This window comes from Ixodes scapularis, unplaced genomic scaffold (genome assembly GCF_016920785.2).
Source record: "Ixodes scapularis isolate PalLabHiFi unplaced genomic scaffold, ASM1692078v2 PGA_scaffold2__306_contigs__length_199485367, whole genome shotgun sequence".
NCBI classification, from domain to species: domain Eukaryota; kingdom Metazoa; phylum Arthropoda; class Arachnida; order Ixodida; family Ixodidae; genus Ixodes; species Ixodes scapularis.
Genome location: NW_024609857.1, coordinates 12,014,776 through 12,039,435, shown reverse-complemented (window position 1 = coordinate 12,039,435; position 24,660 = coordinate 12,014,776). Strand labels below are relative to the sequence as shown.

The window sequence follows — 24,660 nt, the reverse complement described above, 5'->3', positions numbered from 1 at the left end:
TTAACAACGAAAATTCTCCTCCCGTGTCTGTGAATTCTGGAGTTCCTCAAGGGTCGGTTTTAGGCCCACTACTATTTTTAATCTATATTAACGATCTTCCCATTAATGTGTCTTCATCCGTTTGTCTCTTTGCCGATGACTGTGTAATTTACTGTGAAATCTGTCACGATTCTGACCTGTCTACACTTCAGTCTGATATTAACTCTGTATCTCGTTGGTGTGAATTATGGCTAATGAAACTAAACACTAGTAAATGTAAACAGATGAGAGAGTCCCGCAAGCCTAACAACAGTCCCTGTTACCACCTAGATGGCAACCTTTTGGAGCAAGTGGCAACGTACAAGTACCTTGGTGTTCACTTAACAAATAACCTTTCATGGAAACCCCACATTCAGTATGTTACTACCCGTGCTAACTGCATGTTGGGCTACTTAAAACGCAACTTTTCATTGGCACCTATTTCACTAAAATTGATCCTCTACAAAACATTAATCAGGCCTAGATTAGAATATGCATCCTCCATCTGGGATCCCGGTCACGATACTCTAATCACTGCATTGGAATCCATTCAGAATAGGTCAGCCCGTTTCATTCTTTCCAACTACCATCGTACTGCTAGTGTCACATCAATGAAAAATAGTTTATGTTTACCACTTCTCTCCTTGCGACGTAAAATTTCACGCCTATGTCTATTTCATAAAATGTATTTTCATATCCCTCTCCTACGCAATCGGATGATTACTCCCCCCTTTTACATTTCATCCCGTCTTGACCATCAGCATAAAGTTGGAGTTCCAAGTTCGTTTACCACAACATTTCAATCTTCTTTTTTACCCCGCACAGCCGAGGAATGGAACCACCTCCCTGGTTTGATTGCTACTATAACTGATACTAACCTGTTTAGAAATTCCATCACTAGCTATTTTAGCAGTGACCCATGACCTATTATTATTATTATTCTTTGTTTGTTGTATATTTAATATTGTTGACTTGTTACTATATTACTATCTTTGTTTCATGTATGTGCTCTCCCCCTCTGTAATGCCTTCGGGCCCTGAGGGTACTTTCAATAAATAAATAAATAAACACGGCACCGTTTCGCACGAGAGACAAGAGATGGCGCAAGCGGTCGCGACGCCAACTGCCGCCAACGAACGAGCATACGACGCCGAGAGCCGGCGTCTTTAGCAGACAAGGAACTGCAGTTCCTTGTTGTTACTGCGCCTGTTTTTGTTAGGGTGCCAAGCGCACATGAAGGCTCCCTAGTTTTTGTTTCTGCGACTGTCGCCGCCTGCGGAACGCGCGCCGCTTTTGAGTCGAAAAGATTGTCTGCTAAAGACGCCGGCTCTCGGCGCCGTATGCTCGTTCGTTGCGCCATCTCTTGTCTCCCGTGCGAAACGGCGCCGTGTTGTTTGAAGACCGGTGGCGTCGCTGCGTTTCCATAGGAGCTAAGCCTTTTTCTTTCTTCACTTTTTCCTCAGGTAAGTTCGCTCTTCGCAAATTTTACAAAAAACAAATGCACCATCTGTGGGCAACGCTGCACAAAGTCGTAGCGCGATAGGTTAAGAAACCGAATTTTGAGGTCGATTTAAAGAGCCTGGCGTCTCCTTGAATCACCCTGTATATTCGCTTCTCTCCTAGCGGCTTGTTATTGGTTCACAAACGACTATCCGGGTGTGTAACCATATCTTTAGTTACAAAACTTTATTATACATGCTCAGTAACAGTGTATAAAATTTACCGCCATTCTGAATGATATATATGCCTCTGTTTTTGGGAGAGATTATATAACCCCTGTCAGACGGGCACCTAAAAGGGCCTTTGCGCCAAGCGTTCAGCGCATGCGTGACGCCGCCATAACTTTAGTTTACAGGAGGCAGGCTGCGGTGCACGAGGCGGCTCGTGCCGTCTCGTGCTCTACACGCGCAGGGCTCCAGCAAGGTTGTCGCACGTGCAGAAAAACTAAACTTCCCTCGATGCATTGCGGCAGCGGTGCCGTAGTCAAACTTGCTGGTGTGATCGGTCTAGTACACTACCAACCTATGAGCTCACGCAGAGCGTGAATATTTACAGAAAGTCAGGGTGTGGCGACTAACCTTTCCCGACGACCTTCCTCCAGAGTAAAATATAGAATTCAACAGCTGCGCGGAGAGAAGAGGAGGGATCGTCGGCTCGCTCCTTCGAAATTAGCCGGGGGTGCGAAACATACGCGGAGTGCAAGTCGTCTGCTTTTCGCGCAGGAGTTACAGTGACGTCAGAACGACGCCGAGCTCTGATTGGCTTTCATTAAAAGGATAGTGGGTAGACCTCAATGCTTGATGCCTCGAGGTCTACCCACTATTTTTTTCAATCGACCAATAAGAGCTCGGTGTTCTGACATCATCGCAACCCTGGTGCAAGAAGCAGACGAACTTGCGCTCTGCATATACGCTGCAGAAGGTCACAAGCTCAGTAGCAAGACCACCACAATGGCCGCTAATGTGTCATCAGTAACTAAGCTACTAAAAAACGGAGATGCGGGACACACAAAAGGGAACAGAAGGACAACGGTTGTTGTCCTGTCCTCTTGTGTGCGTGCGTGTCCCATTTTTTTTTTCTCGTAACTACGCATTATTGGTTTGACTGCGCAATAACTTTTATTTCAATTACCAAGTTGCTTTCAGCACTGGCAACGGGACAGGCGCGAGCGCGTGGTTTTCGACAGGGTTATCTACGCGCGATTGCTCGTGCACACAAAAGCGTTCTGCAGAGCCAGCCTGCCGCGCCCGTGCCTCTGCCAACGCTGAGGGCGACTTGTGGATAGAGCTATCGCAAATTGTTTTCGATCAGAACAGACGAACGACAGCCTCGTTAGAGATCTCGGGACGCGTACGCTGCTCGTGTTTTCGTCTTGTATCTGTATGAACACCCCGAACCCTTGGAACCTTTACCTTCTCACAACCTCTAGCAAAAATGGGAAACAATTTTATGGGTTTTTGTGGTCCTGGGGCGGCCTGGTTGTGAATGTTAGTAGGAACATTCAAAGAACCTTCACCAAACTCCTGGGGCTCACCAAACACTACTTTTGTTTGTGCAGTGTGTATTGTCTGTATTGAAAAACAGAGTGAAAACCACACGGACAAAGAGAAGAGAACACACAGGAAAAGGTGCTGACTATCAACTATCTATTCTGAAAACGTGCCTGGTGTGTTTTAATGTGCTGGTGAGTTTTAATTTGATGTGATTTATAATGGTACACACTAAATGATGAGTAACTGGTGGAAAACGAAAAAGAAGAAGCAGTCCTCGCGTGAATTTCTATGTAGTTGATAGTCAGCACCTTGTCCTTTGTGTTCTCTTCTCTTTCTCCGTGTGGTTTTCACACTGTTTTTCAATATGGATTATTACCAACTCGCCAAAATGTCCATTGCCTGTTGGCCTACAATCTTGACTTTGTAGTCATGGGGCCATTTTACAGAAAACAGGAATACGTAACTGGAAGGAAAAAAAAAAGAGCTGCGTGAACTGCAGATACTATACTGCCATTTGATGAACAAGGATTACCAATGTTTAACTGATTTTGCAGCAGCAGATCCAACCACGCGACTCGCGAGGTGCCTTTATATATATATATATAAAAGCGCCTCCTTTATATATATAAGTTCTTGTGTGTTATATATTGTAAGTAATATAATTGTAATTGTAATATATTGTAAGGTCTTGTGTGTTAACTTTGACTTTTACTCCGTCCTTTTTAAAAGTTTCCTTCCCGCGTAATTAGCGTTCTTGTGCCTAGTCTTCATTATTCCCGTAAACTAATACAACTTTTTTTCGGCACTTCACCCTTTTTTCTTGCGTGACTTTTTTCGCCATTAAATTAGAATTTTATTTTTATCATCCTATGGCTACTGTGTCTGCGCACATTACTTTTGCCCATATATCAACGGAAGCATTTGTCAACATTCGTCACTCTTTATATATATATATATATATATATATATATATATATATATATATATATATATATATATATATAGCAGTAGAGCATTTTACAACACCTGTTGACATCAACACCGTTCGACCTAGTTCGGCCACGGTTCGACCGACCAACGTAACCGCTTGAGGCGCGGCACCGCAAAAAGGCAAAAAAAAAAAAAAACACGTGTTATAAAGGCCCGAGCTGTCAACGTTGCGCAGTGCAGTGTCTAGTGATGATGATTATGTGATCATATCATAAACAAGACGAGGACGACGTGCTGAGCTTCTGATCGTCGCGAAAACTGCTGCCCGAGTCTCAGCGGTTCGGTGACGACTTACTTCCTTCTTAGTTCTTAGACGTATTTCCACGATAAATAACGCAGGAAGAGTGGTTAGAAACGCTTACCTCCAGCTTTTCGTTGGTTTCGAAGACTGTGTGGGCCTTGTGACAGAGCTGCGAGAAGGCGGCGCTCAGGGCAGTCATCTTGCGCCGTGCCTCGTACGAGATGTCGCACTGCTCGTCGTCCAGCTCACCCAGCAAGATGTCCAGGTCCAAATAGGCCCTGTCGAACTCCTTCTCGAGCAGTTCCAGCCATTTCATGGCCACCACGGATGTAGCCATGATCTTGCCGAGGTCGACCACTGGCGTTCGATTTCCGAGCAGCTACGGGCCGCTACTCAACGTTGGCCACTACTAACGGCATTCACGAAGACCTTTCGAATCGCATGACATTTGACAAGCTCGGTGGCAACACGAGCGAAAAAATAGAACAGTGCGTAGGAATCCTGGATACCAAACGCAGCTGGAAAGAAATGAAGCCCGATAAAGCGACAACACACAAGCGCGAGCGCGACGCTGTGGAAGGAAAAGCTGACAGCTTGGCCGGCTTGGGGCTTGGATGGGCTTGGCTTTGTTAACAAAACACTAAAAACAAGTAATTACCATCATCATTAAAATAAAAAAAAAATTCAACGATATATGTTTTAAAATATATAAAACTAATAAGTCAGTTTGTGAGTGAACAGTCATTTAATAATAGTTTTAAATCACGAAAAGTCTAATTCTAGAGCGTAAATTCCGAAATTACCAAGATCATTTCAAGTTGCCCACTTTTGAACCCACTTTGATGCCGCAGTAGCCAACGTTGTGCAACATGGCCGCGCCCATGTGCGCGCGCAACACGGCCAGTGGTGCACTGATGGGAACGGCAGTTCACTGTTAAAATAATAATGGAATAGGTCAAAGTAACAGACGAGTAAATATATATATTTTACCGGTATAGCACAGAGCCTTTTCCATGCGAGACGACAAGCGACAATGTCCCGCGATGGACGTACGCACAGAAAAAGGACGAGACGGAGACTGGCTATTTCGAGTGGCGCTCGCTCGAATAGAGGTTCCGAAGGCCGCCTCCTGACATGGATGGAAGCGAACGGTTTTCGTCTGCACAGCAAGCTAGGCTTGCGCGATTTTCCAGGTATTAATTCAGACTCCGTAGAGCGTGTCCAGAGCCGTAAATGGAGAGAGTTTGGTCACTAATTGGTAAGAATAGGGCCAAAAAAGGGCACGTCAATTGGCCGGAATCGTTTCAGTGGCCTTGGGTGCGACGATTGACAGCTCTTGTGACTAGAGTGCCTTCATACACACGCGCGCTTTTGCAGACAGACATGTAGGCACTCTACTTGTGACCAACCACTAGCCACAAATGTTCCCCTACCGGAGGCAATCAGCTTGACAAATACCCTCCAATCACAATTTCTAAAAAGGATGTATTAAAGTATTTCATTTCAGCACGCTAGAGTTGAAATTTGCGACTCTTCGTAACTGAAAGAACAACGCGCATGACATTAATTATTGCTGCACAGTGACATTTAAAATGCACTCTATCTCTCTTCTGATTGCAGCCGCGGCAACGATCAAGAAAACAGTTTAAACCGTATACACAACTTCGTGGGAATTTTGACCCTAACCCAGAACGCGCACCCTATGTTCGCAGTTTTGCCTTGTGTCTCAGAAAACTTTTCTGAGACTCTTTATTTACACCAATCTCTTACAATTACCTATTCATGTACTCTCAGCCTCATCCAGAAACATAAGACCAGTGCCGCAGTCGTCCCAACACATCCTTACTTCGCAAGTTCATTACGAAGGAATATGCTGCACTGGCGGCGGCGACACTTTCGCCACTCCACCCCAGCTCCCGTCGGCACCTCCCATTGACCAAACTCTCAATATACGGCTCTGAGCGTGTCGTTTCCCAAAAACGGCACCAAGCTGCATCAAATTATCATACAGACTAGTAGATGGACTATGATCGAGCAAAAACCTTAATAATTCTGCGATATTTCTTTAAGATACTGGGAGAGGAGTTGTGGCATTGGAAAAGCTTGTTGGCGGAGAAACTTTCCTCAAGTTACCCGCAAGCCTGCTCATAAGCACTCGGACAGCTCTCCAAAGCCGTCTACACTCGTTCATAATAAGGTAGGTATCATGAAGTCGCAGCTGTTACTAGTAGCATCACAACCAGCCGAGTCGAGCACTGGCTGCAGGACGATGGACCAGGGCCAAAACTGGTTGTATTACTCATGATTTTAAGCTTATTGGCATAGGAGCAATATTGTGAATGAGCACACCCGAACCAAAGAATATGCAAGATCTATTCGCATGACCTTGCTTCCTACTGTTAAGTAATCGTGAAAGTGCATTCGAACAAAACCAAGAAGCCTGGGGCATTGCGAACCAAATGCTTTGCCAGAAGCAATTTTAATAGGGCCAACAAGTACTCTTCATTTGTGCATATGTCCTGTAAGCTTTGCTTTCTACCGTAGTTTATTGCATGTAAACATAGAGCCAAGCACAATCAGCAATAACTAAGCAAATAGCTATTGACCCCTCCTTCCACAGGCACCATGCAAAGCTTACGCCGATTGATGTGCTGACCCTCTTCGTCCTGGATCAAAAGCTCCTCGGCGAGGCATCGAGATGGTGGCCGTTTGTGGACAGCTTGCCGAGGACTTTCACAACCCCGGTGTTTCTGAGAAGGAAGGTGTTCGAGAGCCTCCCCAAGGACCTGCGCGAGGAGGTGCAGACGGGGATAACCTTCATCCAAAGGACCTTCCTCAAGCTCAAGGTGCTGCTTGGAGGTCACGTCGAAGAGGAGCCAGAGGTTCAGTGTTTGAGCACCGGTTTCACGTGGAACAACTTTGTGTGGGCCTGGACAGCAGTCAACACGCGCTGCATCTTCGCGCAAGGCAGCAATTCCAGTTCCTTGTGGGAGGACGACCACTGCGCGCTCGCACCGTTTCTCGACTGTCTCAATCATCACTGGAAAGCAAGCGTGAGTTACCGGCGTGTGTGCACTCCTCATAAGGAGGAAGACGCAGTTATCGTCAAAATATCCGATTGTAAAGATATTTTTGCATTAAACTGTGGTCCCCGGAGGTTGGTTTGTCCTCTGGAAGACCTCCTTAGCTGCTACATATAAGACTGTAAGAATTACAATAACAGAAAAAAAAAAATTAGTCTCTAAAGTAGTAGCATTCTTTTTTATAGTAGACAATATTGTGCTAGCTCTATCCGAAACTGAAAAACTTAAAGGCAAACTGAAGCGGTTGTGTACTTGGAGAAAAACACTTACATCGTCTTCGTTTGGCCTCCGGGATCACGAAAATTGAGATTATTTTTCAATTCAGTGCACAAAAGATGCAGAAATTAATTTTAAAGGTACCACTTCCCGCACACCTTCAGCGCCTGTCAAAGATGTGCACGCGCACTCTTGCTATAGGCCAACGCGCAGCCCCCACGAGGTGTGGGCAAATGCGCAGTTCCTGCACGAGGTGTGGCCACTGCGTGTAGGCAGAAACCAAATTCGCACTTGCTTGGAAAGAGACGGCACAGCTGGTATCACTGCGAGAGAATATACTGCCCAATGCTTGTGCGCCATATTTTTTTCCATCCTATAAAGGAAGCGAGGCGGTAGGTTTGCATCTCGGCCAAGTGGGGGAAGGGTTCAGAACCACTACCGATTCGCTTTGATAGGAGGCCGAAACCTAGAAACACGCTCATCCTAAGCATTTTTTTGGAATGCCGCAAAATGTTGTAGCTGCCTTATATCCTTCTAAGATGAGTTAATTTAGTGGTTTTCGTGAGGCTGTAGTTTTCAATGATGTTCACAAAATTTCTAACAGGAACCATATGTTTATTTTCACTAATTAAAATGTTATATGGTTTTTGCAATCCTTGACATCTGCCTTGGCTAGCAGTATCTTCCCGGAAAGAATTTTTATTTCTCAACCACCCCATTTTTTGCGTTTTTTGTCTTTGCTGAACCACTCGGTATACGAGTACTAACCTTTCATACTTTACACAGGCCTTTTTAGTGCCTCCCAAGCATTGAACGTGTTTGTCAGTGCTTTTGGTTCTAGTTCGTCCCCGATTGACGAGAAACATTTTTTTTTCTGCCTTTTTCGATAGATTGAAACTGCCATGGTAGGAGAAAATTTCGAGATCCTGAGTCACAAGAGTCATGACGCCAATGAGCAAGTCTTTATTAGTTATGGTCCACACAGCAACAGGAGACTGTTCCTCGACTACGGATTTGTGCTTCCCGACAACCCCAATGACGTGGTTGTGGTCACAAAAGGTGAGCTCCAGATCTGGGCAGGCGTTATACATAGGGTTCTGCGTTTTCGGTTTCTATTTTTTCAAAATTCGGCGTACTTTTTTCGGTGTTTATTTTAAAATTCAATTTTCGGTTTTTTTCGGCGTATATTTATGCCCGCAAAAATTTATCGGCTTTTTTCGGTGAATATAAAATAAACACCAACGGACACCGGATCAGATGATCCTTGTACGTAGCTCTGATATTTGTGATCACTCAAAGAATAACGGAACAGATACGTTGAAAAAGAAATGGACACTTCATTTGGCAAATGTGTGCAACTGTAGAAGAAACAAGAAAAAAACGCAGAAGTACAAACAAGTCAGATATGAAGCCTATGCCCCCAAAACATGCAACCTCACCTTCTGTACATCAGGAATACGTGATCTCATTATAGTACACACAAACATGTACTTCCCCAGGTTCTCCTTCTTGATCCACACTATTTCTTTCCTGTTAATATATGACACTGAGCTTCGAGAACGCCCTCTCAACGCTAGCACTGGACGCTGGCAGGCCGAGGAGATGACGCGCTGCCTGAGCCAAAATCGCCGAAAGAGACGCGGTGCGACGTTTTGAAGCACAATACAACATGCAGAGCTTGCATCTAGTCAGTCTTCCTCACAACGAGTTTGAAAACACGCTCGCCACGGCTCTGCGGTACGACTGGACGGTCAAAGTGACATTTTCCGGTTAAAACTGAATTTAAAAAAATGGATTCGACGAAATTTTATCGGTTTAAATCGAAACTGCCGAACCTAAAAACTGACCTTTTCCGGTTAAAACCGAATTTCCAAAAATGGATTCGGCGTACTTTTATCGGTTTTTATCGGTTTAAACCGAAAACTCCGAACCCTAGTTATACATAATGCCGATTCTGCGCCGCTTTGCACATTTCAGATCACCTGGTAAAGCTGTATTCGCTGCACGAGAACACAATGCCACACTTTCAGTCTAAATTGGATTTCCTTGAGAGCAAGAATGTCCTTAGGTTTGTACTTTGACCTGAGGTGTCTGTTCTTTAATCCTCACAATCCTTTTTACTTTTAAGCACCACAACTGGTTTCACCAAAGAAGGGCTCTCTTGGAATGGGAAGGCAGTCATTCGGACCTTGCTGTGCACGAGTCACGACAGGTAACATTCTAGTATTGTCTATTTGGCAATTAATCCATCGCAAGTTAAAGAATTTTGCTGCATGAGCTGCATAAGGAACCTTGCTTTTCTGGAGAAACTTCGGGAATTTTATCAATGTAGTAGTGCTATAGTGGGTGTAAACTATTTTGGTGCTCATTGTCAAGGCTAGCATAGCTTCTGCATCAATACAACGCTGTCATAAGCTACCTGCGGGTGAGCATGGCTTCGTTTGGCATCTCCTTCGCACAAGAGCATGTGCAATTGAGACACAAGGCGAAGCCACGTGCTCTCACAGCAGTGCAGGGCTGCAGCAGACTGGAAACAGCTTACCTTGACAATGTAACTCAAAATAAGTTGATGCAAAGTATAGTTGTATTTAGTTACAGGTTTTGTTCATTATTAGATTATCCGAACAGTGTTGTTTTGTGTACAAAGTCCACTGGGATGGCCGTCTTTTTTACATCAAAATTGTACTTTTAGAGCTGGCTCTCTACTTCAACTAACTACTGCATTTACAGAAAACAATGGCAATCCCTCCTCTTCTGCTCGGAAGAAACGGAGCTTGATAGCAGCCAGTATTGTCTAGCTGCATCCCTGATCAAGGTCATTCTACGTGACTACAATCTGCCTGTGGCACAAGGCAAGGACTGGAGTTCCCAACTGGTGACAGCTTTAATGAACGAAGAGGTCGGCATTCTTCGGAAACAGCTCTGTATGTACCAAAAGAAAACACTTATTCAGTAATCAAAGGCACTCACTTTCTCATATGGCACATTTATTGCCTAATAATGTACAAAAAAACGGGATATAAAGAGTCATTCTTCTGCAAAATAATGCAAGGTGTCCTTCCTGTGGAATGTCTTGTCTCCCAAGGACTACGAAAAGATACAAAAGTTGTTCGAAGGCATGCGAAAAGCAAACAGAAATCAAACATATGTTAGAACAAATTTTAGCCTTGAGTGATGTTCATCAATATGTATTTGTAGGACACATAAAAGTTAGAAAAGTGCCACTTTTTGTTACACAAAAAATTGTGTACCGATATTGCATGTTTTCCTAAACAGACCTTTGGTAGAGCTTGGCATTTGTCTTTCTGAATATAAAATCCACACAACCCGACCCATCAACACTTGTCTTCCTGCTTTCGACATTTCTTTCCTGTACTTTATGAATGTAGAATCCACTTGAAGGAATGTTGCATATCACAATCCTTACAAAGCCATTGTGCTGACCTTCTTTAGTCCTTGTATACTGCATACTGCTCTGGAGAGAACTATCCATTTTGTGCAGTAAATGAACCAAGGAATTTTTACCCTGAAATGCAAACAAAAGCGTGTTAGAATTTCCTTCTAAAAACAAATATACTACTAGCATTGTCGATAACTTGTAATACATGGAGGAAAAAGGGTGTTAACGTAACATAAACTAAGTTAATGAAATATCTGCAAGAAAATTCTGAGCCATTACACGAAAGAACACAGAAATAATTGGGATTTCATGTACCTAATCAAGCAAATAGAAAAATTCGTAGTAATATTTTTAATTCCGACCTCCCTCCCCCGAAAGAAAAAAAAGCCAACTTTCTGGTACTGCGAAAGGAAAAAGTTCAGTTATTTCTTTTAATATTTCTAATGCGATAGCATTATTAATCTACTCATCACCGATTTCTCTGTATCTGGCCTCTAATGTTCCCTGCTAAATTTAGCGGAAAATTGACGTCATGTGGCCTATGCGCCAATTAAGCGTCCCCACTAAATTTAGTGGGAACTTCGATGTCACGACCTGTGCACACATAGACCATTTGCTGAATTCCCAAGTGCCCCGGCCCGCAGATCCCTAGTGATGATAATTTCGACCAATTCCATGGTTTCACAGTTTTATGTGTAATTCGGAGTCACCCTAAACAAGCATCCTATAGTGCCCAAGGACTTGTCCTATCACTTTTATAATTTCTTGTCAACGTCAGCATTTTTGATACTGTGTATGCGATCCACCTTTCAACCTGACTGAGCTGCAGAAATCTCTTACAATATTATCATTCTCGTGATTGTTCTTTTAGCAGGAATCGCTTAAAAAGCCGAGAATTCACAAAAAAAAAAAAAGAACAGGATTTAGTTGGAGTCAAAGGGGCTGCTTATGGCATTTTTAGGGTTAATAACCTAATATCAGCATCTTTGAAGCTGTAAGAGAATGATAATATTTTCAGAGATTTCTGCAGCTCAGCCAGGTTGACGGGTGACGGCATGCACAGTATCGAAAACTGTTATATTGACGAGAAATTTTAAAAGTGGTACGACAGGTCCTTGGGCACTGTACGACGCTTGTTTAGTGTGACTCCGAATCACACCCAGGACTCTGTAACCTTAGAAGTGGATGAAATTACCGACCACTTAGGGAGCTGAAGGAACACCGTTCTCATGATTTCTCGAGTGCGGGCCGGGGCGCTTGGGGGATTTAGCAAATGGTCCATTCAGTCTCCACACTAAATATAGCGGAAAAACTGACGTCACGACCTATGCACCAATTCAGTTTCCCCGCAAAATTTAGCGTAAAAATTTACGTCACAACCTATGCACCAATTCAATTTCCCCGCTTACCCTAATTTGGTGGGAAGATTGATGTCACGTGATCTATGCACCAATTCAGGTTCCCTGCTAAATTCAGTGGAAAAATTTATGTTACGTGACCAATTCAGTTTCCCCAGAAAATTTAGCAGAGAAATGGATGCCACGTGACCTATGCACCAATTCAGTTTCTCCGCTAAATTTGGTGGAAAAATTGATGTCACGTAATCCGACATCACGGAACCTAAAAACCCATTCAGGTTTCCCACTAAAGTTGAATTGGTGCATAAGTTGCGACGTAAATTTTTCGCTGAATTTAGCAGGGAAATTGATTTGGTGCATAGGTCATGTGACATAATTCTTTCCACTAAGTTTAGAAGGAAAACTTAACTTCCTGTTCACCTAGCATGCATCCTTAGAGAATGTAAGAGTGCTACCATGGGCTGACCAATGCTAATCTGATGTGAAGTCATCATCACAAATGCCTAGGTAGGCCTTTGTCATTAGACAACTACCAGGAGCTAGAAGAGTGAACTGAAAGATTGGCATTTCTTTCCCCAAGAATATCCGACTCAAAACCACATTTACACATGCGGCAAAAACTGGGGAAGTTCTGCGAGACAACTGTCGAACAATAATCCCCTGGATCAGATTCATTGTTGAGCATAAAATCTGGTAATTCCTAATAATAATGATGCACAGGAGCGCCATATGTGTTCTTTTTATGTCTCACTTTTCCATTCAGAATGCTTCTGTGAACACAATATGCTAAGTATGACGGTTAAATCCGCCCAAAAAGCCCCAACAGCCGAAAACTCGCTATTCAGACAATATCACCACCCAGGCATTGGGAGACATCCACGCTGGCAACAGATGCTGAAAGTTTTTTCAGTATCGGAGCAAGATACTTCAAATTTCAACAGTCTGGTGGTTTTTGATACAATATTGCCCCTAACTTGGGATTTTGTAGATGCAAAATACTAGTGCAAAGAAAAAAAAAGAAGTTACTTACACTACAGTGGTGAGATTGGCAAGCAATTTTACCCCAGAGTTGCAAGACCCAGAGAAATCTAGGTCGAAGAACAAGCGGCTGAAGGCACGAACGGGATATACAGGGTGTTCTTTTTTTATGCTTTACAGATTTGTCTTTAAAAACCTACACTAATGTGGTCTGTGCAGGTGCTTCATACGGCCAAGGGGACATAATACTGGGGGCTAATCATCACAATAAGTCGGCTAATTAACTAAAATATGTTAATCAACTTACTAAGGAGTGGAAATAAACATATGGTTACAATCATGGAAACTTGTTGAGCGCCATCAAAAACCACTAAATCAGTCAATTTTAGAAAGACTTTGAGCGTGTGGGAAGCACGTTGGAACGCTAAAATGACCACTCATGCAGCAGGAGCAAGGCTACGGGTGCGATAACGCACCCACGTGGTTTTTCCGTCTCTTGTTATCTGCGTTTTGTCACTACTAGCCTTTTGCTTGTTGCACAAGTGGGAACTTCAGTGTACTACTGTGCCTCCCACGTGCTCGAAGGCTCTGTAAAAACCACTGATTTAGTGGTTTTAGATGATGCTCGGCAAGTCTGTAAATGGAACCATAAACTTATTCTCACAAATTAAAAAGCTAATTAACAATTTTTTTTTTCATCTTATTGTGACAATTAGCTCTCTATATTATATGTCCTCTTGGCTGTATAACTCACCTGGACAAGCCACATTAGCGTAGCTTTCACAACTTTTTTTTAGACACATCCGTAAAGCCTTAGAAACAATACATCCTGTATATCCACACAACAACACTGTGCATGCTAAAAAAGTTTGCTTTCTGCAGGAAAACGACATTGAATCTTCTGCATTGTAGCCACCAGGTAATGTTTACAAAACCACTTGAAACCTGAAGCTTTTGTTTTCAATAAGAGAGCCTGCATGCCCATGCACAGGTGTAAAAATGCCTTGCTCTGCATGAGCTGTTAAGGCCAAAAGGAAGCACAGCAAGATCAGACGGGTGTCGACAGGAACTCTTTAAACACTACACTGAATGCAGGAACAGCGAAACATAAATCGAATGGTAAGTATAGGCAAGTTATGAGAAGACACTGCTGGCAATTAGGGTACCTCAAAAGAGGACATGTCTTGTAACCAATTAGTACTAACTTGGCGTTCAGATGAGTCTCTTGGGTATGGTGACTGATATGGTCTTGGTCTTGACACCGTTAGCCTCCAGGAATGGCAAGTAGGCAGCTATGACTTCCTGTGGTGCTTCTAACTGCACATAGTGACCGACATGCTCGGGAAGAACATGAATGCTCGAACTTGGCACCTCTTTCCTAAGGGCACGAGGAGGAGGGAGTGGTGCCACGTTTAGCCGATGAATAGGAATGCACAATTTACGCTATGCAGGAAAGAAGACCTACAAGGTTTAACATGATAGGAATAAAGGCTTAACCGCATGTAGGCGATTTAGCGAGCGACGAAACAAGCAACGAGAGTCTGCGACGAGCGATGGAGATTGCTCACTGTTGCCCGTCGCGTCGCTCGGTTCTTGGATTTCTAGAAAACGTTGCTCATCGCCCTGGTCTCTTGCTCCCGTTGCTTTCATACGGTTTGCCTCATTGCGCGACCGACCGAGCGACGCGAATCGGGTTGCCATCGCTTGTCTCGTCACTCGCCGAAATCGCTTACATGTGGTTGGTACTTAACGGCTCCAAAAACCGAGGACAACGAAAGGAAAACTTGCGACAGGACAACGAAAGCCCGACCATGAGTGGCACAAGTGGTGTCTAGTAGTCCCCTCTTGACAATAAAGGTCACATGTAGGGCTTTTTATTGTGTGCACACCATGTAATTCGATAGTAATAAAGATCAATTGCGAATACAGCTGTTGTCCTGTTGCAAGTGTTCCTTTCATTGTCCTCGTTTTTTTACCTGTTGTTCTTAGCGTGTTAAACTATAACCAACTTGCCCAGTTCAACACTGATCCATGACCTACTGGCCTCGTTAATAAACAATTTTTTTTTTTTTTTAACTGGGCAATTAACATAATTTTGCATCAACAAGCTACTGGAACATGGAGAGGGATGCTGTCATGCAGCTAAATTTCTTTTAATGTTGTGGAAGAAATTTTAATCGAAATAAATACGTGATTTTTTGGAAAACTGACATGTCTGGGAAGCCGTCTCCTATGGGCAGTCCCACTAATGTGTTGGGTGTATGAAAAACTATATTAAGTGGAATCCAGCTGTCGCCCTGTTTCTTAAAAACCTCTGACACGCCAAAAAAAAAATTTTTTTTTTTTTCATGCTAGGCATTGAAATGGCATATCAGGACATTAAAAGAGAATTGTTTCACTACAGAGTTTATAAAAAATAGAAATACGAGGCCCAATTCAAAGTTCTTACCAGTGCACTGTGACGTAAGAGTGTACCACAAGGTGTCGGAGCAATCAGAAAAAAAAAAATGTTTTTGGCGTGTCAGAGGTTTTTTAAGGATGAAATCATCTTGAGGTTTCAAGGTTGCATCGTGTGATTCTACAAAATCTTTTAGAGAGCTTGCCTGTAGTGCTCTTGGAAAGGAGGAGGATTCACTGGATCAGCGGGGCCATAAATCATGTGAACTGAAAAGAAGGTGTCAGTCACATTCACAATTGTAGAACGTTGTTCAGCAAATCAAGTACAGTGGTACAAGTTGACTTGTACTGTTTCTTATATTTTTATTGGGGCATATTAGGTTCATGACGCTTTGTTGTAGCTGGTACAATATTCTAAATGTAGTTCTTCTATGTTAAATAGTAATGTTTCCTCACATACACATAAAACAAACTGTGCTCAACATGAGATGAAATTTCAGCACAGATTTTATCTATATATTATTCAATCTTCTAGACACACTAAGTTTAGCTTTCTATTAAGCTGGTATAGAATAAAAAGAAATATCAGACTGCCGCGACATACAATGGCAGTTTCGTAAAAATAGAAAATGCGCTAGTCGTTAATAAAATTTTAAATGATTTGTACTGCTTATGCGCTTATTCCAGGATTTTGGCAGTGTCATAAAAATCAGGTCTGCTAGTCGTTCATAAAATACTAAATAACCTGCACTGCTTCTGCACTTATTCCAGTATTTAGACTTTGAACGGCCTTCATTAAAAATTAGGTTCGGGCAGCTGTATATGCCGTAGAAAATGGATTGCCATCATTCATGTATCTAAATCCAGAATTCTGTTCTGGAAGTCATGTGGTGTCTCTGCTTTTATGGCACCTTGTACAGAGCACAAACATGAGTGCTACAGTTGGTTCTTATGTACACCACTTTCACAAACCCTGGCCACGGCCGATGCTCCCATGGTCTTTTTCTTTGAATGTATCTTTGCTGCTTGTCGGTGGTCCTTCACCAATTACCGTTTTGCATGGGCCTAGAGGGCCTCCCCGGGTTTTGCAACCTCGCACAAAAGACGAATCCCGTTTTTTTTTTCTCCCCTTGGTGAAGGGAGTGCCATCGGTGTTGGCGAAGCGGGGAATGCGACGTGGGAGAGAGAGACAGTTTTCGGACCGCAAGCAGGGAGAGATTTTTTTGTGTGGGGACGTCAAAGGGACATGACGTTTGTGGTTGAGGGGTGGTCTGCGAAAACGGCAGCCTGGCGACACCATATTTGAAGTTTCTTCATCGTCGCATCCGTCGTCTTCCTGCTGGACTACCACCGCCGAGAACCCGACGATGCCCCTTAGGCTCCAATTTGATTGAGGCCTGTCCCTCGAACTTTTCCGACTTAGTTTTATTCAATTTATTCTGCCATCCGCTCTTTTGTTCTTTTATAGCATTGTCTCACATTCTGTTTAGAACCCTAGTAATGTTGTAGCGCGCCATCTTATCGGATTTTCTAATTATTGTGCGGTGCTCCACTCGAACCTTGGCTTTGTTATTTTGCAATTGTTGCCTTTGTGCAACAATTGTACACAGGCACCTCGATATATTTTTTTTTCCCTAAGTATATATTGTTATTAATTGTTCAATCAATGTGTGTCCAACTTAGCTCATTGCGTTTACTCCGACTTGGGTGCACGTGCCAACTGCCCTGAACAAAACATGTCGTTCACAGTCGTTGTAGAGGGCCGGCGGGCAAACAGCAAGGGGGTAACCGCACTTCTAAAGAGGGCGACTGTGACAGCCACCAGCGGATATAGGGCCACAACTGCAAAGGCTTTAATTTTTTATATTCTCTACATACCTGGGGCCGCCGACTTCTGAAGTGCTCCCACCCATCTGTCTTCGTGTTCGGCCCTTTCATCGATGTATGACAACATCCTAAATGGCACAAACAAGATTTACAATGCAAATCAGGTCACCTGAATTCAAGCTGTGTTTAGCAGCTACAGAAGTGAAAATCCAAGTTGGACAAAATATTTTACAGTACCCACTTACTGAGCCATAAAAGATGCCAGTTAGCATGAAAAGGGACAAACAATTTCAAAAATTAGAAGATTGCGCAAAACAGGGGTAATAAATATCACTAGAGTTTTCAGAAAACACTTCTACGTGAGGGTGTAAAATCAAGCTTTGGATCCTGCACGCAAGCAAAAACAATGCCCCAGTTGGGGCATTGTTCAAAAGCGAAGCAGTGGCAATGTTTTAGCCCTCTTGAGTGCGTGCCCCCCCCCCCCCACAGCATCGATGCATTGCGGCTAAGCAACAACTACCAGGACGGTGTCGCGCGGGCCGCTTTCCCGCAGTGCATTTGTTCGCAAGGGGAAGACCACTTTTCTCAGGCGGGTTTGTTTCTCTACAAGTTCCATCTTTTGCTAAACACTGAACAGCAAAGAATGTAAGTAGTGTTTTTCAGAGTGTTTCAATCCTTTGTGGCTCTTAGGCTTTGTGAACGCAAAAGAGTCACAATTTATAATTGCAAAATGTGGATATGCAAGGTATGCCAATACCTTACATATCCACATTTAGATGCAGATTGCAATAAATGGCTTATTTACTACCCATATATAAGCCATTTAGGGATCAACTTACGGTATAAAAATTGAATGAGATTTGGAGTGCACAATGTAGAATGCCCGATTTTACGCCCTGGGCACAATAAACCCTTCACATTGATTAAATGTGGTACGGGAACAGGAAAAGCATTATTTTTTTTACAAATGGTAGATTTTGCAAAACAAAAATTCAATACCAAAAGAATTTACCTTTACGAACCATTTTCCATGCAAATGTTATCAATCAGGTTTTAACGACATCTCCGTGAGTAAGTTGGAGTAGCCTTATTCAGAAATCAAGAAAAATGGGATTGTTTCTTCCAAAATGGGTTATTTGCTCAGTCACACAGCTGGACAGGCAACAACGGATGTGGATACCATTGGGCCAAGCATTAATTGGAAGCAGCAAAATAACATGCAAGAAAACCTCCATCAATAGCATATGTGTCAAGCAGATGTGCACATAAGCAATATTTTATAGTACCAGTAAGCACCTCATATTGTAAGTCATGTCAATTACTTTGACAATATTCACTTAATTAAATTTACACTAATGATAAAATGCCAAGCATGCAACCAGATTTAGACAAGCTCCCTTCCCCCTCTTGCTTTTAGCAAATTCTAAAATTTTTTTGAGTTTAGGAAAAAAAATGTGCAAGTCTAATAAGAGCTAGTAGCTGACCCTCGATTTTTATGAGACTTAATTCCAGACATAATATCCACACATGTAACACAGCACAGGAATGCTTGAAATGGATCAATCCTAGAAGTTAACAAAGCTTACTTACAGTCCGAATACTCTGTAGCCATCTTTAAGCCTTGCCAGGTGCCAGTAGTTGTGGATGTCAGTTGCTGTGGGCTTGGTGTTGGGGCCAAAAACGTCGCTCAGTCTGCGAGTTTGAGACAGGTAACTTTTGAACAGGTAAACATGCAATGCCTTCTTCACAAAAGCTTATGTTCAATTGAAGGGGACAGTATGTTCGCAGAAAGCTCGCACAATATCAATGACATACTCGCAATGCTGGCAGTAATGCGTTACAAGTAGCAGCATTACCGGTTACACATTACTTTGTTCGAGCCTTCGACTGTGCTCCAACCTAAGATGAAACGAAGCGAGTGTAGATGTTGTGAAATACATATTTGTACCATTTACCTCTCCTTCCACTTGTCTGAATACCAAGATTGACCAATATTAAAACATGTTTATGTTTAGTTTTTTTTAAGACCATCTTGGTGCAGGTGTGGCATCATTACCTCTCTTGGTGAAACCAAGAGAGGCAAAATCTAGGTGGAATTGTAAAAAAAAGATACGGTAACTAGGTTAAGTATCTGCATGGACATAATGTTTCTTGAAATAATGTACTTATGCATACCTGTAACGTCAAAAAAAAGAAAAAAATGTTTTGATTCATAAATAAAAGGTAACGCAAAAGTAGTGTGCCTTACGTTTTGTTGGTAACAATAACCACAATCCTTTTATTTTAAAATAATGGAAGTTGGTAACGCATTCTTTTAATTTGCAAGTAACGGATAAGGTATGCTTAGTAGAAGAGCGTGTTGGTTTAAGTCATGGATGAAGAAAGAATTGTCCCTGTTTTAATTGTTTATTCTTTCTTCATCCATGTCGGATAAGGTACTTCGCTACTTCTTCCGGTGATGCTTACAACACTGCATTCTCGGAAAAGTTGCAAGGAATTTGTGTAGGAGAAAATAAGGTATGAGTTCACACCCAAAAATAATAATTTATAAGGAAGAGAAACAGCATAGGTGACACGTACGCAACTCTGAATGCTAGATGATTCATTAGCCTTGAGGCCACAACTCCGACCACAGGCATTCGCAGAAGCTGAAAGGAAACAACCATTACAAAGATATTATTTTTCTAGTGGGGCTTGAAGCACATAGGTACAGTTCTACTAAAATGCGAAATGGGAGAAATATTTATTTTCGTGGTAGCACATGTAACTCTTATAGACTCAAGTTTGTGAGCACGGATCTCCCACTGCTACATGTGTGGCTCCACTTTAAATCTTGTTTTTCACCTGGCACGAAAAAACATTATGTCTAGTGGTAAAAACTTCTATTTGTCAATTTTGTGCAGATATTTAGTCTAAAAATGTGGTTATCGTTAGAAAATGGGCGTTCCGACAATCTGTGATGCTCACACACTCAAAAAGCAGTCAGCAAGGTTAGGCAGCTTTAGAGAGAAAGGACTGGAGAAGTAACATCACCTTCTGAGACCATCTTGGATGATGGTGCTTTGGAAGGACTCCTGGTAAAGAAGGAACATTGAGGTCGTGAAAAAAGGGGAGGCGACATTCCGCTCACAAAGAACAGATTATGGCACGCACCTCCATTTAGAAGGCACAGAGTCTTGATTTGGAATGGTAAGGACCCTTCGCTGCAAATCCGTGGAAAAGCCAACATGCATTAAATTCACAAAAAGGCAGGAGTACGGCCCAATGATTAATGCCTAAAGAATAGCGTAACCTACTTTTGTCTCGCTAAAAGTTCTTGGGCAACGGTGTCCCCCAGGTCGTGTGCTAAGATGTGCACTCTCCTCAGCCTCAGCCTGGCCACCAAAGCTTCGGTGATATTGGCTTGCTCAAAAATGGAGTAGGTGTGAAACCTCTATAAGGGGAGTAAAAAAAATAACATTCAAACTTAAGAATTGTCGCACTACAACCCTAATTTAGGTATGAGGTCGCAACTCACGGGCTTGTCGCTGTAACCGAGTCCGAGAAAATCCAAGAACACGATCCTGCCAAATATCTTCCGCAACGAGGGCAGCATGAGGTAAAAGTCGAAGCTCGACGTCGGGAAGCCATGGAGACACAACAGGATGTCCTCACTGTCTGCACTCCCCGTCACATCTGCATTGAAAACAAGAACACAGATTTAATTTGCTATCTGATATGTCTGCAAGTTATATTTGTTGTGGGTGCAAACTTCACTGTTATTTCTTGACTATACTAAACCCCCGAACCTGCCTTTGAGCTTCCACTGATGTATAGCAGGGGGAACTCGTTTAAGTGGGGGAGCCTGATAGCCCACCTCCAAAAGGTCGAGGTCCAACGTAAAGCAGAAGGGTCAAGAGATAAGAGGAGACTTCAAGATCTCTGCTTTTTGCAAATTCACAGTTTTTCCAGTGACATCTGTGGCTTCAATTTGTTTATAGGACTACCGTAAAATACCGGAGGAGCGTCCACCCCACTTTCACTGAAAATTGGGTCAATCTTGACATGTGCGCTTGACCGGTCAAGTCAGGCGCTTAACGTACAATTTGCAGAATTCCCAAGTTTGGGAAATGTGGCCTCTTGAACGAAGTGGGTGCTTCCACGGTATTTTACGGTACTTTGGGCCCTTACCTAATCTGATAACAAGAATTAAAAGGGCACTACACCACCAACGTGCCGGCATTTTTGAACAGAAGAGAGTCAGCACATTGTCGTTCTCATTGCTCAATTCTCTCGGGAATTAGTCAAGCTCAAAATGCCTAAAAATAAAAGAACTCTTCATACGACAGTTTTTGCTTTCCTGACGTTTTTTATAGCAGTAGTCTGGGAGAATACTTGTAGTCTAACAGTGAAATTTCCTGAACGCAAAAATACCAAGCTCATAGTTTTATCGTTTGCAGTTGGTCCAGCCGAGCAAGTTTGTGGAGCCGAGGTGCATCCTTGAGCAAGGAGCTCACGCCTGCAGCCTAGTACCGCAATTGCCGTCCAGGTGATTGACATTGCAAAAAACTGGGGAGCAAAAATCAAAATGAAACACAGAATAGTATAAACTATGTGAATATGTAATAAAGCAGAGCTACATCTCAAGAGGAAATGAATCGGCGACATGAGGTCATTATGACACATGCCCTACCTATAGTCTGTGTCACTAGTAGTTGCATGCAGTACAGGCAAAGGCAACAACTACAAGCCGGCAAGGGGAGAACAGGCAAGCACTGGGAAGGCTGGGAAGGAAGAGAAAAACCTCCTATCTTCTCTAACAACCCTAGTGGTCTCCCTTCTCCCCTTGCCCGTCATTACCCTCCTCGCTTGTCCCACCTTCCTAGTGCTCGCCCTTTCTTTCTTCGCCTGGCGTTGCCTTTACCTGCACTGCGCACAACTAGTGACACGGAGTATAGTGCTCGGGATATAGGAACGGGGGTCCACAGCCGATTGTTTGCGGGCCACTTCCCAGCAAGCAGGCGGATTGGGTGTTTAAGACCCCAAGTGTACACGGGGTAAACAAATTAATAAAAAATTTACAGGGTTTTTTTCTATTGTAAAAATAAATTATGTGTTTCAAAATGCTTAGCCTCTGCTAGCAGTTCAAACCGAAAATAAAGTGATAATAATAAGCAATTTTCTTAAATTTTCGTTGGGAAAATGGCAGCCGTAGAACCTTCAAATCTTTTAACTGAAATTTTCAGAAAATCACCTATAACTTTTAAACAAAAAAATGTTTAGTTCTGAAACTTTGTTATCTGGTTAGGATCGCTAGTGCTACATTTATTTTATTTCAACAAATAAAGGAGGCTGAGCATTTTACAATTTAAAACTTAAATTAGCCTAAACAAAAATTTAAAAAATTGGGGGAGAGGAGGGGCAGACAGACCTGATTAAATTCCTGACGACTGCGGAGTGGAATTACATGTGTGAAGCCGTCACAACACAAAACTATGAAATCCAAAGAACTGTAGGGGGGTTTGGGGTGAACGGCCGTGTTTAATGTAGCATGACTTTACAGCACGTGGACTAAAAGATGCTGCAGACTTCGTGACATTCTGAATGTGACACACATTGTGTCACACTTGGCATTGTGCAGAACATTCACTGCTGCATAGCATGCTGAAGACCCAAGGTTAGCAGTCTTACTGTGAGCTCTGACCTCTACAGTAGACATCATTTATATGCCACAAATGTGACTTTTCAAATGGTGTCCCTGGTGAATTCTCAGAGGAGGTTAGCTGAAATTAACATTTTTAAGGACTCCCATACAAAAAGGTTACGGATATAATGAATAATAAAAAATATGCCCGACACTGAGAGCCTTTGAAGTGTTTATTCTGAATGTTTGAAAACACTGCAACGTTTCTTTCGTTATTTAATTACGACACTTATAACAACTCATCAATAAAGCACCCTATATATCACGCAACAAGACCACCACGGAAAACTGAAATGAGGCGACTTATTGGCGAGAAGCTACAGGATAACATTCACTCCTGCGTCTTGGAATTTATTCACGAAATAACTGAATATTGGAGCTGTTAATGTTTCGTTTTAAACTTCTCGGAGCTAGCCGCCCGAGATGAGCGAAGAATACTAACGCTTTTCGTTACTTTATGTGGACATGGCCACGAAACCTCTGTAGTGAGGCACAAACTCACCTTTGTAAAAAATTTCGTAGTTGTCCGCGATGAAATAGGATCCCCCGTCATTCTTTTCCCATTGGTAGAGTAGGGGGGACTTCGGCGGAGCCGGGTAGCTGTGAAAGATGGCGAAAAGCGCAGCGCTAACAGCAATGAGGACGCTTACGAAAGTGTTCATGTCGCATACTTCGCGGTTCGATCACTAGGTTCACTGTTCTGACGCGCCTAAAAACTCTCCGAAAATCCCAGAACAACTTCGCAAGGGCATACTCATAACAACAAAAATTTCGCCAAAATCCACAAAAAATAAAAACGCTCGTTTGCCCGTGCTGGATCGGCTTGGCTACTTCAACAAATAGTAAAATCGAATAGCTACCATCATCATTAGATAAATAACTTAAGCAATATTTGTTAAACAAGATCTAAAGCTAAAAAGCCAGTTTACGAGTGAAAGAAAATATAATAAAAGTTTAATGCACGCAATTTTTAATTCAGGAGCGTAAATTTTGAAATTACCGAGGTCGATTTAATTTGCCCACTTTAGAGCCCTCTTTGATGCCAAAGTGACCAACGTTGTGCAACATGGCCGCGCCCATGTTGTGTATCGCGTAATCGCGGCCTTGAACGCGGCCACTGATGTGAACGGCAGTTCAAACTTGTGTTAAAATACGAACGGAATAGTTCAGGGTAACACACGAGTAAATAGATATTTTTTCGGTCTAGCACAAGGTCTCTTCCGTGGGAGACGACAAGATACAAAGTTACAATGTCCCGCAGTGGACGTACCCACAGAAATAGGACGAGACCTCTATGCCCTTGCCCTTATATAATAATCTCGTCCTGCTCAATGGGCGTTTCCGCCTCAAGGTTGTCCCGTCGCTCAGGTTAGCCGGCTCAGCCCTCCAGCTGGCTGCTCAGATAGCTCAAGGCATTTTGTTCAAGGGCTCAAACAGGCTCAAGCATATGGCTCAAGGTCGCGTGGGCGTAGCCGG

At 42.9% G+C, this 24,660-nt stretch overlaps 3 protein-coding genes across 5 annotated transcripts in view; 1 reads left to right on the top strand and 2 right to left on the bottom strand.

Moving 5' to 3' along the window:
• The window catches only part of LOC8033748 (Golgi-associated PDZ and coiled-coil motif-containing protein), a 38,182-nt gene extending 33,314 nt beyond the window's left edge, over window positions 1-4,868 (bottom strand). The window contains exon 1 of the mRNA XM_029984147.4: window positions 4,364-4,868. Within this exon, the coding sequence (XP_029840007.3) occupies window positions 4,364-4,579 (216 nt within the window). The 5' untranslated portion in view covers window positions 4,580-4,868. The remainder of the gene's footprint in view (window positions 1-4,363) is intronic.
• A 248-nt stretch (window positions 4,869-5,116) lies between these two features.
• LOC8033747 (SET domain-containing protein 4) lies at window positions 5,117-10,587 on the top strand. 2 transcript variants are annotated; one of them, XM_002405713.5, is made up of 7 exons: window positions 5,117-5,435; window positions 6,313-6,439; window positions 6,863-7,295; window positions 8,432-8,600; window positions 9,519-9,609; window positions 9,670-9,753; window positions 10,272-10,587. In XM_002405713.5, the coding sequence occupies exons 1-7, from the start codon at window positions 5,276-5,278 to the stop codon at window positions 10,495-10,497; spliced, it is 1,290 nt and encodes a 429-aa protein (XP_002405757.4). In that variant the 5' UTR covers window positions 5,117-5,275; the 3' UTR covers window positions 10,498-10,587. The 2 variants fall into 2 exon arrangements, with proteins under 2 accessions (XP_002405757.4, XP_040062863.2); XM_040206929.3 differs by lacking the exon at window positions 9,519-9,609 and having other exon boundaries at window positions 10,272-10,478.
• On the bottom strand, window positions 10,512-24,026 carry LOC8033746 (mesoderm-specific transcript protein). Of its 2 annotated transcripts, none has more exons than XM_002405712.5 (11): window positions 23,687-24,026; window positions 21,019-21,176; window positions 20,798-20,934; window positions 20,655-20,704; window positions 20,535-20,575; window positions 20,082-20,149; window positions 19,092-19,193; window positions 17,553-17,629; window positions 15,881-15,941; window positions 14,483-14,655; window positions 10,512-11,067 (listed from the first exon to the last, which is right to left on the bottom strand). In XM_002405712.5, the coding sequence occupies exons 1-10, from the start codon at window positions 23,844-23,846 to the stop codon at window positions 14,490-14,492; spliced, it is 1,020 nt and encodes a 339-aa protein (XP_002405756.4). In that variant the 5' UTR covers window positions 23,847-24,026; the 3' UTR covers window positions 10,512-11,067; window positions 14,483-14,489. The 2 variants fall into 2 exon arrangements, with proteins under 2 accessions (XP_002405756.4, XP_042147642.1); XM_042291708.1 differs by having other exon boundaries at window positions 10,512-10,626; window positions 14,480-14,655; window positions 23,687-23,996.
• Window positions 24,027-24,660: the final 634 nt, after the last annotated feature.